This window comes from Brienomyrus brachyistius, chromosome 1 (assembly GCF_023856365.1).
Source record: "Brienomyrus brachyistius isolate T26 chromosome 1, BBRACH_0.4, whole genome shotgun sequence".
Lineage (NCBI taxonomy): Eukaryota > Metazoa > Chordata > Actinopteri > Osteoglossiformes > Mormyridae > Brienomyrus > Brienomyrus brachyistius.
The window spans coordinates 44,076,319-44,091,818 of record NC_064533.1 but is presented as its reverse complement, the minus strand read 5'-3'; the positions used below and the strand labels follow the sequence as shown (position 1 = coordinate 44,091,818).

The following is a 15,500-nucleotide window of genomic DNA, read 5'->3' as shown; positions in this document are numbered from 1 at the left end:
TTACTTGAATAATTCTTACAATGGTTTAAAAAAAAAAAAACAACAAGCGAGCCAGCCCATGTTGAAGCTTGCAAAATTTGAATAGTTTTCTGCCGGTACCTGATGAGCCGCTAGTCCACTCCTATACGAAATGTGTACATGCCATCCCTTTAGTACTTTTTCTATGGACAACGTTTTTGAGTTGCATCTGAAGATAAATGTTACAGGCCTACTCACAACCAAACTGTTACAGAGATATTTCAGACATATTTGTGTGCAGTGATAATTTATGATAGGCTTACTTTGGGAGAAACTGGTCTGCTATGTGACGATACTAACAATATTCCTTTGAAAAATACATATTCCAACAGTTTAGCAAGGACAGACTTTGAGTTGATGACATTTTAGCTTTGTGATGTACACCAGTCAGCCATCGAGGCATGGACTTAAGACCTCTCAAAGTGTCCTGTGGTATCTGGGACTAAGACATTAGCAACAGATCATTTAAGTCCCGTAAGTTGCGAGGTGGAGCCTCCCTGGATCAGACTTGTTTGTCCAGCAGATCCCACAGATGCTCAGTCGGATTGAGATCTGGGGAATTTGCAGACCAAGTTAACACCTGAACTCTTTTTCATGTTCCTCAAATCCTGAACAATGTTTGCGGTGAGGCAGGGTGCATTATCCTGCCGATGGAGACAACTGCTATCTGGGAATATCGTTGCCATGAAGGTGGTCTTGGTCTTTAGCAGTGATTTTGGAGGTTGGAATGTAGCATTAATGTAGCATGAACATGAATACCTAGGCCCAAGAATTCCCAGCTGAACAATGCCCAGAGTGTCACATTGCCTCCACCAATTTGCATTCTTCCCATAGTGCATCCTGGTACCATCTCTTCCCCAGGTAAGTGACACACATGTACCCGACCCCCCACCTGATGTAACAAAATATGTCACACATCAGACCAGGCCACCTTCTTCTATTGCTCCATGGTCCAGTTCTGACAGGTGTTCATTCAGTGGAGGACACTCTCAGTGGTGGACAAGATGCCGCATGGGCATCTCCCATTACAGCTACAGAGGAAGTTGGTTTCTAGTCACCTTTCTAGTCACTGCATGACACTTGGCATCCGTTTTGTCCTCATTCTCAGTACTCCAAGCTAAAACATTTTTTAAAGCGTCACTCTGAAATTTGGTCCGAGAAAAAAAAATACGACTTTATTTTCTTCAGTTATAGAAAAACTAAATTATGCATAATGCGCAATATTTATGAAATAATGCTAGAATTGTGTCACAGGGCAATTATTTTGAACTAAACGTTTTGCTTTTTGCTGTCATTAAAATAGTTATTTTTGATTAGCTTTTCCAGATTAAGTAATGATACAGATGATCTTACATGGGAGCCATATTAAATCAAGCTATTCAAGTACTGATCATGAGTAATATAATAATCTCAGTAGCCTTAACTTTGGCTGTACTTGGTTGCTTGGTCCTTATTTTAAGGCGCATATGGGAATAATTAACGGTAAAGGCTTATTTTGAGCAAACTCCGTTGTGGCGAAGGTTTCAACCACGTGAAGATGATCAGTGCCGCTCGGCTGGTGCCAACTCGCCACTTCAGGACATTGGCTTCCTCCCAGTATTCGCTTTTCCAGTCCTCATCTCCAGCCTAACTAAAATAAAACAACGTAAATCGTACCCTCACAGTTAAATTATATGTTGATGCAAACTATATTTATAGTTTATTCCACGAGCTTTATGCAGACAAAAGGTAAGTTAAAGTTAGTGCAATGTCTCTTAAGCAATTGGTGCGAATGTACATGAGATATTTTTCGAATTTTGCACAGTTCGCTGAAATGTTCTTGTTACTTTTTATTGAGGTGAAATAATCATTTATCTAAATTTGTTAGGTAATAAATTACGCCTGAAAATTACGGTTTATTGAAGACGACTAATTCTTGGTATTACGCTGGTAATGCAGTCCGAAACATTTCCCTAGTGTAGCGCATTTCCCGTCACATTTTTAATTTGCAAACGATAACAATCGCTGCTCCTTTAAATGACGTCACGCGGTGGGCGGCGCTTCCTGAGAGTGACCAGGTTCCCACTGTTTACTGCAAAATGGCGGAGCGCAGGGAAGGTGAGTGACTGAGTGTTTGTTTGTTTGTTTGCTTGATTGATACACACATGGATTATGAGCCACTGGTATAACTGCAGAGGTCACACGGTTTCACAGCACAAGCCGCGATGAGGTTTACTAACCGGTTAGCCACGAAGTATCAATGCTGTCCGACACGGTGTCTGATACCTTTGGCGGCACCTACCTTTGATGGGTAACATTAAAGCTAACTAGCGGTGTAGCCAAACACAGCTCGAGATGTTCAACAGGACAGGACAGGACTCTAGCCTTAACTAGTCCGCTTGACAAAAAGCAAACTATCTGTAACTGGAATGTCTGTAAATACTTCTTAACGTCTTCCGTTTAATGCTTAGCTCTAGACCGTGTTAGTTACCTCTCTGTTGGATCCACTGACAGCCTGCTTTTCAGCAAGAAATATGTCAAATTATGTCGTCATTAATATTTAAATAGTTATATGCGTATTCGGAATCATTTGAATGTGAAGAACTATTATAAGATGTCAAAAATTACAGGCCTTCCTAATGCATTCCATTACATACAGTCTGGATTTTATATTTTCAATAAATAATTCATTAGTGCGCCCGCATTGCCAGAAAGACTGACGTGCATACATAGGCTATCAATTTGACACTGTCAGCAAAGCAGGCATGAGGATACTGCTAACATCTCACTGCTGTCTGGAGCAGATCCGGAGAGCGATGACGAGTCCTTCGAGGTGATGGACCTGACGGACTACGCCAGGCGGCACCAGTGGTGGAGCCGCGTCTTCGGCAACAACTCGGGCCCGATCGCGGAGAAATACTCGGTGGCCACGCAGATTATGATGGGTGGTGTGACTGGCTGGTACGTGGTCTGCACAGAATGAGAAGTGATTTCCTGAACAGAGATTGTATTTAGCCACAAAGTGTGTTTTCAGTTTCAGTCATTAAAATTTTTTGTGCACAGTTAGTAGCAAAGGATTACTGCATAACAAGCATCAGGTACACTGCATCATGTTCGTTTATTAATCCTCATACCCAGGCGATTTACATGTTTGTTTTTTTTTTTTTGTATGTAAAGGTGTGCAGGTTATCTCTTTCAGAGGGTTGGGAAAATAGCAGCGACAGCTGTTGGTGGAGGATTTCTGTTATTACAGGTAACCATACAACAGAGTTTTAAGGGATTTTAAAGGAATCCTGCTGGAATCAGTCTTTGATTATATAAGATGTCTTGTACTGTGTATCAGGTTTTTTTGTGAAAATGGAACCCATCACACAGTGGTGGAACAGCCCTATCGCTCTTCGCAGATCGCAAACCACAGTGGCTATGTACAAGTGGACTGGAAGAAAGTCGAGAAGGATGTAAATAAAGCCAAGAAACGGCTGAAGAAGAGGGCCGACAAAGCAGCCCCCGAGATTAACACGTTTATCGAAGAGGTGAATCTTATGCTGCCCACATGTACATGTACCTGATTCTTGTAATGCACATTACACATCATTACCATTGACTTTGTGAAGTGATCCATTTTTTGGATAACATTATTATTCATTATGTAAAGACTAGAAGGCAAGTAATGCCAAATGTGAATTTAGCAATCATGATACAGTATACTTTTCTTCTTATGGATTATTGTGGAGGACATTCTTCAGTTTCACACTAGTCTTTTGTTCCCTACATTGTTAAAACAGATCCATGACTTGACATTTATTTCAGTTTCTTGTAATGAAGAAGCTTTCTGCATAACATAACTAATGTTATCACAGTGGTCAGTATTCAGAAATGTTCATAATTCCCATATATCCTTAACTGTAAATATTGGTTTCACTTTAAAATGAAAATTAAAGCAGGAAATCAGGAGATCTTGGGGTGTTCCACAAAGCGGGATATCTAAGTAAGCTGGGTTAACTTAAACTCGAAGTCATGATCATCCAACAGGAATGCTCCTTACCAAAACTTTTATTGGACAATCATGACATATAGGTTAAGTTTACCCAGCTTACTGAGAAGTCCTGCTTTGAAGAACACCCCCTCCCCTCAATTACAGACGCTCCTCTACTTACGAATGAGATACGTTCCGAACGACTCATAATAAGGGTAATAGTAATCAATACTTTATTGAAATTGTCTTTACGCCTCCCCCAGCTTGCTCTTCGCAGAGTAAGCCGTCTGCGAAGGGCAACCACCCGTTTGGGTGCCTAGGAAGCTGGAGGTTAAGGGCTTTGCTCAAGGAGCCACAGACGTGCTGAGGCTGGGTTTGAACCGATGACCTTCTGATTACAGTCGCACAGGCTTAGCCCACAGAGCTACACGCTGCGCCTTAAATATCCGTTATACACAAGTACGGCGGGAGTAGCGGCTAGAAGTTGTACTACCTGGAATTGGCGCGCAGGAAAACAAAATTGATGTTGCGGACATGAAACAGGAGAACAATGAACGCAATTTGGACTTGCAGTCCTCTTTGCTCGTATGTCTGAAAGTTCGTAAGTTGAAAGTTCGTAAATAGAGGAGCAACTGTATAAATACCCCCAGCAAACGATTGAACATTGCTCGAGTAATGACACAACACAATAGAATACTATTACAGTGTCAGTTCAGTTTTATCCAGTGACCCGTTTTGTTGCATGTCACATTAAAGGCTGTAGTTGTTTCTGTTTTTTTGTTTTGTTTTGAAGCCAGGACATTTCATGCTGACTGTGCCTGTGACTTTGTAGTCCACAGAGTTTGTGAAGAGGAACATTGTGCTGTCTAGTGGATTTGTCGGAGGATTTCTGCTTGGGCTGGCATCATAAGATCTCACGCTGGAGTTTACCTATGAGCGGGAGGCTGATACAACTGTGAAGTATTTCCTCCCACCTTGCGCCGGCGGGCAGGACACGGTGCCCTTCATCTGCACAGGCGGGCATTGAACACCGCCCCACAGCTATGCCATGATGATATGCTAACCACCCCCCCCCCCCCCCCCCCCCAAAACTATGCGTCTATAGCTGGCTACCAGTGGAAGGTCTTAAAAAAACAAAGCAACGGAAGATCACTGAAGTAATGTACTGTATGCGGGACGGACCTCGGCCATCGCCCTCCCTTTCTGATGATGAGCTCTATCGGTTGACTTGTCAGCAACAGCATATGTTTGTGGCAACTTTATTACACAACCCTGTCTATTGTGCTGCATAGAAAACACAGCATTTGCATTATGTGAATTCTAAACTCCGTAGGTACGCAAAATAATAGTTATCGTGAATAGGTTTTTCCACTCTCAAATGATTTATGTATTGCCGCTTCAACGGTACAATGTTAATTGTGAAGGTTCAGTGCAATGTATCTGTTTTTGTGCCAAAATAAGCAAATGGTTTCTTTTACTTATATAAGTTTGAAAGTGGACATCTAAAATAAAAATTGAACTTCGTGTCTTTGTGTCCTGCCTTCTTAAAGTACATACAGCAGCCATTGTGCCTTTTTAGAATACTTTCTTATTGTGAATGTAGTTGTAAATTAATGGTAATTTACAGGTTAGAGAGAGTGTCTGCCTCTGACTGCCTGCTCATCCGTCCGTCTATACTCGTATTCTACCAGACTGACTCGCGTCATCTTGGCGTCTGTATCTAGGCAACGGTAAACAGTGACCCGTATTAGCCCGAAGTTCGCCAGCCGAGTCCGGATCATGTCGCTGCCTCTGCTTCCTTATAGCTCTTATAGTAAAACCGTAAGTCGTGTGCAAATTAACCCGCAACGTCCAGTTTTCCCGAATGAAAGCGGACGGGCATGATTCATGATTTGCCGAAACGGCTGTACGTGTATCTGGTTCAGCCGGCTTTGGAGTAGTTGTGCGGGACACTGCATCCAGATGATAACCTTACAAAATCAGCATAAACCCTGATTTAGTTGTTCCTCCTTTGTAACAGTTTTCAAATCTTATTTAATTATTTCATTGTTTTCGACTGACAGTAAATTCAGCTAATTACCTAACGGTATGGCCAGTTCTACGGGTGAGATTTCGCATGTTTTTTCCCCAGCTGGGAAAGGAAGCTTTTCACAAACCTCAGCATTTCGATTATCTCAATGGAACAGCCATGATGGTGGTCTCCGAGAAGCCGCGCATCGGAGGGGAGCCGCTCCCGGGTCAGGAGTTCCGCTCCACACGCTCCGGGATCCCATCGGTAGGAGGGGGACCCTTATGGATCACGTTTGACAAACAGGTTTGTGCAGTAATTAGTCAAAATTGGACCTACATACAGGCTCTGTGGGGTTATATTATGCAAGCTAAATTGGTATCGTTGGGAACATTAAGTGTACCCTTTTGGTGATTTTTAATTAAGCATTCTCCATGGAGAACAACTGAGAACAAAATACTCCTCAATAACAAAGAAAATAGCATTCGGAACGAATGTGTTTAATTCCCTTTGGAGGCATAATCACATGTATAAACCATAGACCAGCTTATCATTTGCATTGTTGATAGTTCGGATGAAGGGTATCCTGCCAAGTGTCTTTTTTTCTAGGATAAATATGCAAACTGGGAAAAGTTAAAATTTCGCACATCCACAAATGGTTCCTTTACATGAGAACAGCAAGATCTGGTGTTGCTTGCAGGTGCTGTGCTTTGACGCGTATTTCCAGGAGGCCGTGGCTGAGAACAGGGTGGAGTCGATGAGAGTCAGGCAGTGTAAGATTTACTTCTACCTGGAGGACAACACCATTCAGGTGGTAGAGCCAGAATTCAAAAACAGTGGCATTCCACAAGGTACTGCAGTGGCACTTGCAATTACTTAATTCATAAATACCATTGAAACTCAATGGATGTTTCTCAATACTAAAAACGCAAAGATCGTACTTCTGGTCTTGGCAAGAGTGGTCTTGCTAACTTGCCCCGAGAACGAACTTGAGGAACAATGAATCATGGGATTGGTCTCATTTGGCAAGGATGCAACCAATGCACCACTGATATCTGGGGAGAGGCAAGAATGACATCCACGGATTTTTACCGTTTTCAGAACTTCTGTTCTTAGTATTGGGACGGGTCTTTGCCAATGGACGATGATGTAAATGGATACACAAGAACACAAGTACAGTCGAGTACGCATATTGAGAAACACCCAATGATTTTTATTCAGTGGAAATGGCCGTCAACTTTAATTGCAATCTCTGTTCCAGGAACCCTGATCCATCGCCATCGGATACCTCTCCCACCACCTAAAGATGACCAATTCTACAGCGTGCATCACTTCAACATCAACCAGGAGATAGTGCTCTACTCCCGCACCTTCATGGTCACCGACTGCGACGCCTTCACATGCAACTTCCTGAGGAAGCTCGGTGTGAGGCTGAACCCGCCGGCTCCCACCCCAGAGGACAAGTACAGCAGCCTTCGCAGGCAGGTGAGCAACTCCATCACATCGAACCAGAGCTTTTTCAGTTCTGTACTGGTGTCCGGCCCACTGGGCTCAACGGGGCATGTCCTGTGTGCTGCAGATGGAGGCCAGCATGCAGCCTCTGCGGCCATATGAGAGGCAGGACACGCTGAGGCAGTTCCTCGAACACGACCGCAAGGTTCTCCACTTCTTCTGCTTGTGGGACGACTCGGGGACCGTGTTCGGGGACTGCCGTGAGCTCACCCTCCACTATTTCCTGTCTGACGACACCATCGAGATTCGGGAGATCTTCTGCCCTAACTCAGGTCGTGATACTGTACCGAAATTCCTGAAGAGGAGCAAGCTGCCCAAGGTGGGGCATCAGCCGGGCAGGAAACGTGCCAACAGGCCAGGAAGTGTGTCGTGTGCATGGGCCGCTGCGGGCTGGGATCCACACGGCAGAAAAGCCACAAAATGCTGATTTTATTACTAACAAAACTTATTCTGGTTTTCATTTCTACCAGACAAAAACATCATTAACTATGTAAGTAATGATTTGTTTTTGGATGAAAGTCCTTGGACAAAACCCAGAGCTTTCACATCAACTAACATATCCAGGGATGCAGCAGATTTTGTCACTGACTGCAACATTAGAGATAAATAAAACTGACGCACATGAAAAGAAAAGTACCAAAATGTCTGATCTCCTTATTCCCACTCTGTCCCTGAACAGCAGGCTCCCACCCCCAAGCTGCAGCCCGGAGAAGTGACCAATCGCACAGTCCTCAATGTCTTTGGGCCAGTGGGACAGGGGGGACGCTTCATTCTGGATAGCTTGAAAGTAGGTAAAATTTGACCATTTGGGGATCAATGTTTTCTATTGTGTGTGTGATTTCTATGGGATATAAGGCATTGAGCTCAGTCTTCAATACTCTGAGAACTTTGTAACATGAATATATTAAGTTCTGTGAATCCCTTTCTTCTGTTTTTTAGGCTGTCATCCCCTGTCTAAATTTCTGTGCATAGTTATAAAGAATGATGCATGGAAACAAGAGGTATGAAATAAGATATTGACCTGCAGTGGGCGTGGTTATCATACGCTTCTGATTGGCTACTTTACTCGCTCTCATTGGCTTCAGTGTTGATTGACAGCACACAGTAAACCCACCCACCACATCATTTGTCAGTCGAGCTGAGTTAATTTCAGTTGTTTGCCACTTTCAGAGGCAGACATTTCAGGTCGAGAAAGTAAAAATCCAAACGAGGATTTCATTTCAACCAACCAGATGAGAATAAAGAGTCACAGTCACAGTACTTCTGGAGCTGGCTGGAGTTTTACTTTCTGGACCTGAAATGTCCGCCTCTGGCTGCTTTATACAGACGGGTGCGATCCAGGAGGACTTCTACAAGGACTGTGATCTGGCCTTGGGAGCGGTTATCAATGTGTGGGGCAGGAAGGTGCTACTTTGTGACTGTGACAGTTTCACCAAGGAGTTCTACCGCTCCAAATATGGCATAGGTAAGCCGTGGACATGAAAATCCCAAACTGAACTTGGCATGAACCAGAGAAGCAGGTAATCCATAGATCCAGATGACATAGCAAGACGTGGTGTCTTTGCCAGCTGTCACCCTGTTTTATTTAATTGTTCCATCAGTGACCTGATCTTGGTGCTACAGCGTTTCATGATGAGAACAGCATCAGTACCTTTGCCTGCCCACCAGATGTCAGTAAAGGGTCAGCCTTCACCCATCAGTGCAGGGCTCAGGTATTGCATGCTGGTTTCTGACCACACTGGTAGCAGTGTACCTAGATATTCCGGACACGTACTCAAAGGCCCCTGTTGTGTGTAGAAGCCCTGAATCTGCCGCGTTGCCTGTGTCCCTTCGGTGCCCCTGATCACAGGCGATTTATTTCAGGACTGTCGGCTTGTGTTTTGCCATCCCTGCCACAGGGACTTTGCTCTGTATGGGGGGAGTTTTCCCCCCAATTTCTGTTAACACATTAATGCTAATTTACTCATTTTCAGTGATTCAGTGCTTAAATATGGTTGGTTATGAAACCGATAATTAAAGCCATGTGGGTTTCTGAAAACAAGAATTTACTTTATCGTGTCAAAGCCAAAGACGTCCCTCATTTCTCCCTGAGCTGTTAATCCAACTGTTTATCAACATGACGACTGGGATGAATTTTGAGCAGGATACACAGATTTTTTTTGTGTATCTATTATACGGCTAGAAGTCTCAGGGACCTTGTTTTTCAATGGAGTATCCTTCAACGAGGATTTCAGGATTTCTAAGAAGACGCAGCTGTGAACGATGTTAGTGGGCTTGCTGCCCTGAGCTTCCTGGCAGAGTCTCTGCTCCTCATAGCCCTGGAGGATGGATAGACGGATGGATGTAAAAGATGCATCCACCATTCCAGATTTTCAGTATGAAAGGTAGCAGGGAACAGGGCATGAGAGGGAGGCACGTCTCTCCAGGCACAGATAAAGGCTGAGGGGTGATCGGCTGAGGGGCCCTTTGTCCTACATGCTGTGGTGCGTAAAGTGAGAGGAGTGCATACATGTCTGTGCACAGTAGGCTGATTTGTGTCCCGCTGACTGAGTACCATGCTGACTGAGTATCCTTCTGACTGAGTACCCCACTGACTGAGTATCCTTCTGACTGAGTATCCCACTGACTAAGTATCGTACTGACTGACTACCCCACTGACTGAGTACCCAGCTGACTGAGTATCCCACTGAATGAGTATCCTTCTGACTGAGTATCCCACTGACTAAGTATCCTACTGACTGACTACCCCACTGACTGAGTACCCAGCTGACTGAGTACCCCTCTGACCGAGTTCCCCGCTGACTGAGTACACCTTTGAAACTTTGAATTAGTCACACAGTTTCCTCTGACAGGGCCCTCTGATGGAAAGCCAGTAAGATTGTCTCTGTTGAGGAACCTGCTGTTTCGGTACACAGACGATTGACCTTTGTCTCTCCCTCTGACCCCCCTGCCCCCTCACTCCTGCATCTGTCTCTGGGGGGGTTGTAGAGGATTTCACTCCAGTCCCATACAAACCCCGCCCAACCCCTAAACCAACCAGGCAGGTGCCCCCCTACAACGGATTTGGCTCTGAGGAAGACTCCCTCTCCTCCTGTCAGGGACTCCTGCCCAAGCCCCCCAAGAAAGACTTCCGGAAGTTTATGGAAAAAGACAGGTAATCTGAGAGGTATCTCAGAGATACTCCTAGTGCCTCAGTGCTCCTGTGAGGCAGAGATCACATGACATCACAGATACCTGCAGTGCCAGAGTGCTCCTGTGAGATAGAGATCACATGACATCACAGATACCTGCAGTGCCAGAGTGCTCCTGTGAGACAGAGATCACATGACATCACAGATACCTGCAGTGCCTCAGTGCTCCTGTGAGATAGAGATCACATGACATCACAGATACCTGCAGTGCCTCAGTGCTCCTGTGAGGTGGCAACTACATGACATCACAGATACCCATGGTACCCCACTGCTCCTGTGAGGTAGAGATCACATGACATCTAGTTGGTGAGCTCAGTATTCTCTTTCAAGTGTGAAAAAATATATCACACATGTTTTGTGTGAATTTGCACCTGTTCCTGTCGCTCCTTCCAGACAGGGCCTGGTGAGTAATGTGCTCAGGTTTGCGGGTAAGATGGTGTCCGAGGATCCCATCGACAGGGAGAGACTCTTCATAATCTCCTTCTACCTGAGCGACGACACCATCTCCGTGTTTGAGCCACCCCAGAGGAACTCAGGTGTGAAGTCTGCTCTCACTTGTGTATCATCTGGGTCCCAGTGGAGGTGTAATACAGTTCAGCAGCATGACCGCTTATGATGCTATTTAAAGTTCTAAATGCTGTTTAAGCTCAGGAGTCTTAAAAGTGATAATAGCGTGACTAAAACACTCCGTCGAACAAGCAAAGTTGAACATTGTTGGGTGTTAATCAGAAATAAGAGTTTGAGTGTCATTCTTCCCTGAGGTGAAATATCATTCTGGTTGGTTACAGTGTAAATGAGAAAGTAATAAATAGAATATAAATACTATGACATACAAACGATGTAACCATTACGTTTTAAGACGTGGACATTAAGACATAGGCAAGGAACACAGTTAACCAGCTAATCGGTGGGAGAAGACTGTGCAGACTGGCATGGAAGCAGAATGTCCCATAACCAGGTAGGTGTGGTTGCACAGACACGGTTATAGTAGCGGTAAGAACCAGATATTTGGTGTGGTGACCCCCCAAGGTGTGATTGGGGGCAAGTTCCTGGAGAGGAGGCGGGTGAAGAAGCCAGACCAGGAGCTCTTAAAGAGTGAGGCGTCTGAGAGTTACGTGGGGGCCCGGGACCTGTACGTGGGGGCCCGGCTCTGCTTGCACCAGTATGAGTTCCAGCTGGTGGACGTGGACGAGTTCACACTAAACTACATGGAGGATCATGCTATGGAGGTACGGACACCAGGCCCCCCCCCCCCCGTCCTGCTATCTCTTCCTCCCCCCCCACTTCCCCATCTCTTACTGCCTCTATTCCTATGTGTTTCTGTGCATGAGGCAAACCACAGAGATCAGACCCATTAGAACCTCAGCGCTTTTAAAAGCCTGGTTTAAGTGTAAGTCCACCTCAGAGGACAATTCCTGCAGCGTAAACAATCTGCCCTTAATCCCGCTGCATGCTGCTGCCGTTTCCCAGTCACATGTCAGGATTCCGCTGCGTTTTTACGGTCATTTGGCTGTTTCTCCTCTACATACTGCTAACGGCACATTAACACCAAACATTCTGCTGAATACGGCACCAGTAACCTGTATAACTTGAATTGTTTTCCTTTTTTTAGGTTAATTTTTATTTACCCAAGACACGAATTTCGATTATTTTTCTTGATCCGGTTTAGTTTCCCAGGGCTAACATTGGCACAATTGTGAGCAAGCTGAAATCCATTAGCGAGGACAAGCGGAGGGAGATTGAGCGCCTTCTGGCCGTCAGCGATCCGGAGGATACAGGAGTGGTGTCATATGGGCCTCTGAGGTGGGCGAGGCGGGCTGGGCAGGGACCTGACCCAATGTGTGAGTGTCAGAGTTAAAAATATCCCTGCAGTCAGCTGACAGACCTGCGGGGGGCGCCACAGGGATCTGCTCCTGGAGGCAGGATGCCAGCTGTCGGAGCATGAGATCCTGACATTGGGCCGTTGCTACCGTGTGCCGGCACCGGCGTCGTCCCACTCGGACCTGAATTCGGCCCTCGGTGCAGCCCAGGAGACCTTGCGGAAGAAGCACTTCGAAGACTTCCCAGAAATGACCAGTGCCTTTCTGCACGAGGACCGGCACAGGTACCGCGACCCTCACGCTTTACACAGACAGGCTCGCACGCACACGCGATTAGCATCGCACGCCTACAGACCCCACAGAGGTCTAGTTCCGGAGCTTTAGCTGTAGCATTGAAAGCAGATGCTTTCTGAACAGTGAAAACAGCAGCCTGCAGTAATGGTGGCCCGGGGTTCTGATGGGTTAATCTGCACGACCCGTCCACAGATGGGTTAGCTGTGTGTTTGTTGGTGTGTCCTACCAGCAGTAAAGTCACCTCGCCTTTCTCAGTACTGGGCAAAGACTGGGCGACTCCCACACAGAACAAGCCAGCTCTGATGTCATCGGAGAGCGATGGTGCTAATTCTACTCCGGAGGTGGCGGTCTGTCCTGCTTTGATCAGTGCTGCCTGGGGGTTAAGCTCTGGAATTTGTGTCGGCTCTCTGCAGAGCAGGACGTCTGTCCACCCAGGAGGTCAGGACTATCTGCAAAGCCTTCAGGCTCCCTCTGCCCGACGACCTGCTGATGACTGTTGTTGGAAGGTACCCCTGTGAGCAGAAGCCCACATTCTTGCTTTACGCTTCAGACCCTTTTTTGGGGGGGGGGGGGGGGGTTGCAGTGAGCGAGCCAGCAGAGTGGTTAGGGATATACGGCTGAAATCAAGAGGCCGCACGCTGCCGCCCAGCTTCTGTTGGAGCTTCGCACGAGGTACTTCACTTAAATGATATCCAGAAGTAGATTACAAATGTGGTTCTTTTTAAATAATGAACGTATGAACTGTAAATAGAGAGGCAGAGTAGAGTGGGGCGAAGGAAATAAGTAAAACATAAGCGGATGTTTTTCCGTGGCGTGCTGTGGGTTCGGCGGGTCCCTGTCTCAGGCCCTCAGCTGGTCTCATCCTCAGGTACGAGGACGAGACAGGAGGGATAGACTACCATGCTTTCGTATCGGGGCTCAACTGGAGAGAGAACCCTGCCCCCCCAGCCCTGGCTGACGACAGTGTGAAGGTGAGGAAGCACCGGCAGGGATCCTCCATGTGGCCTCCTGGAAGGAGCGAGGCATGGGAGATTCCTCCAGGAAAACTGAGGTCTAAGCGACTTCGTGTTCTGACACACAGCGTTTGTAAAATCAGCCCTCGGCAAGGCATTCAAGAGGTTTTTTTTTTGTTCAGATGTATTTATTGTATTATGGGGCTATAAATTACCATGCTACATAACAGCCTAACCAAAGACATGTGTGGCGGACGCACACAATGCATGGAAGCTTCCAGGCATGACCAGCAGAGGGGGCTTCTGTTCCGTAGCCAGAAGGTATTACCATTTGGCCGGCCATGTGATGTTGTTTATGTAATTAAGGGTGTCGGAGGGGCATAGACATGTTGGCAAATTTAGGGGACCCAGCAGGTTATATAATAAGGGCCCCAAAGTATAAGTTTGGGGATCTTGTCAGCAAAATTTACAGAGGGGCCTTAGTGTGACATTTGGTCACGAGATCCAGAATTTCATGTTATGCTCCTCCACAGAAATGATCTGCTTTGCTGTGAAATTTTGCAAATCACAAATACTGTAGAGCATTTCTGAAAAAAAAAGATCTCTTTATATATCTATATAGGGGTTGTATTTTATGTCCTGCTGTAAGTGGAGTCGCTCCAGTCTGCTGTTATCCGCCCAGTAACCACTCGCTTGTGGTTTTCAGGCTAATGTTGTCTGGGACAGCCAAACTGTGGCCCCACCGGTAAAGAGCATCAACTACTCTGCCTTGCTGGAGGACGTGTTTGGGCAGCGAGAGTGATGGGGGGAGGGCAGAGACCTCAGCACCCACCCCCTTCCTGGAAGATACAGCTCAGATGTCATGTTGTCATTCCCAGCAGTCATGTACAAGCACCGTATAATTTGCATGGTCTCTGGTTGCCTCGCATATAAATCTAAGAAATATTGATAACTAATAATAACAGGCACCTGATGATGTGAACAATACAGTATGATGTGATTATCGGTGGAGTAAACAGAGGGTGGAAACCTTATATATCCATTTAGTCATATTTCCAAAGTGTAGCTCTCATCTCTCCCCAAACCCCTTGTTTCACTACCTCAATGACACAACAGAATTTAAACGTTTATTGCTGTAATATCTCTGTGCTATTGCTGAGATTCCAGATTCTCCCTCCCGGCTTTCTTGAGGTGTCTCCACATCATAGTCCAACCAGTAGAAAGAGCTGTAGCTGCAGTGGTCTGAGACACAGCCAATTAGAATGCAGGTCTCCTAGTATCCTGTCACATGGAACAGGACATCATCACAGTCTATAGCGCCTCTGTAACAATTAATACAAAGATCACACCTCAATCTGAAGATGCTATAATCGGATCCAGTGATCAGGGCCACTGCCTCACTGCCTCACTGCCTCACAGTGAGAGGCTGACTTCACAGGGGTGTCACCTCTTCCCTTTTTCACACTCATGAGCTTGTTCAGTGTCTCGCAGTCAATGAGAAAATGGTCCACTTATGCAAAGTCCATTCACCCTAGTTGCTTGCCTTCAGTTAAGGTTGTGGAAATGTCTTGCTGCCAGGGCCATTGGCCACAATAGCTTGTCCCCGTTCAATGGTTCAGACCCATAGCAATGGAGGTCCAGTCGAAGGAAAACACGGACCAGACCCAGCTCTCATGTGCAGAAACGCCAGCAGCATGGTAACCAAAAAAGCTCCGCTTTGGACCACCATGACTGATGATGTAAACATGC

The 15,500-nt window shown here is 45.9% G+C and overlaps 2 protein-coding genes across 4 annotated transcripts; both read left to right on the top strand.

Moving 5' to 3' along the window:
- The first annotated feature begins 1,963 nt into the window (after window positions 1-1,963).
- fundc1 (FUN14 domain containing 1) lies at window positions 1,964-5,497 on the top strand. The gene is made up of 5 exons (XM_049029932.1): window positions 1,964-2,115; window positions 2,802-2,958; window positions 3,175-3,250; window positions 3,402-3,530; window positions 4,806-5,497. The coding sequence occupies exons 1-5, from the start codon at window positions 2,097-2,099 to the stop codon at window positions 4,881-4,883; spliced, it is 459 nt and encodes a 152-aa protein (XP_048885889.1). The 5' UTR covers window positions 1,964-2,096; the 3' UTR covers window positions 4,884-5,497.
- Window positions 5,498-5,650: 153 nt separating this feature from the next.
- efhc2 (EF-hand domain (C-terminal) containing 2) lies at window positions 5,651-14,785 on the top strand. Of its 3 annotated transcripts, none has more exons than XM_048970313.1 (15): window positions 5,651-5,794; window positions 6,105-6,287; window positions 6,682-6,832; window positions 7,243-7,466; window positions 7,561-7,812; window positions 8,176-8,280; window positions 8,820-8,958; window positions 10,482-10,647; window positions 11,078-11,220; window positions 11,714-11,913; window positions 12,354-12,487; window positions 12,588-12,788; window positions 13,212-13,304; window positions 13,667-13,769; window positions 14,458-14,785. In XM_048970313.1, the coding sequence occupies exons 1-15, from the start codon at window positions 5,753-5,755 to the stop codon at window positions 14,551-14,553; spliced, it is 2,232 nt and encodes a 743-aa protein (XP_048826270.1). In that variant the 5' UTR covers window positions 5,651-5,752; the 3' UTR covers window positions 14,554-14,785. The 3 variants fall into 3 exon arrangements, with proteins under 3 accessions (XP_048826270.1, XP_048826261.1, XP_048826280.1); XM_048970304.1 differs by having other exon boundaries at window positions 5,652-5,794; window positions 8,173-8,280; XM_048970323.1 differs by having other exon boundaries at window positions 5,718-5,794; window positions 6,160-6,287; window positions 8,173-8,280.
- The last annotated feature ends 715 nt before the right edge of the window (window positions 14,786-15,500 follow it).

Bases quoted from the DNA above. Each gene is read 5' to 3' on its own strand.
- fundc1 (XM_049029932.1), top strand. The intron at 2,959-3,174 runs GTACGTGGTCTG...TTGTATGTAAAG, and splicing joins ATGGGTGGTGTGACTGGCTG to GTGTGCAGGTTATCTCTTTC. The intron at 3,531-4,805 runs GTGAATCTTATG...GTGACTTTGTAG, and splicing joins TTAACACGTTTATCGAAGAG to TCCACAGAGTTTGTGAAGAG.
- efhc2 (XM_048970304.1), top strand. From the start codon at position 5,753: ATGTCGCTGCCTCTGCTTCCTTATAGCTCTTATAGTAAAACC. The intron at 6,288-6,681 runs GTTTGTGCAGTA...TGTTGCTTGCAG, and splicing joins GGATCACGTTTGACAAACAG to GTGCTGTGCTTTGACGCGTA. The intron at 12,789-13,211 runs GTACCGCGACCC...GGCTCTCTGCAG, and splicing joins CTGCACGAGGACCGGCACAG to AGCAGGACGTCTGTCCACCC.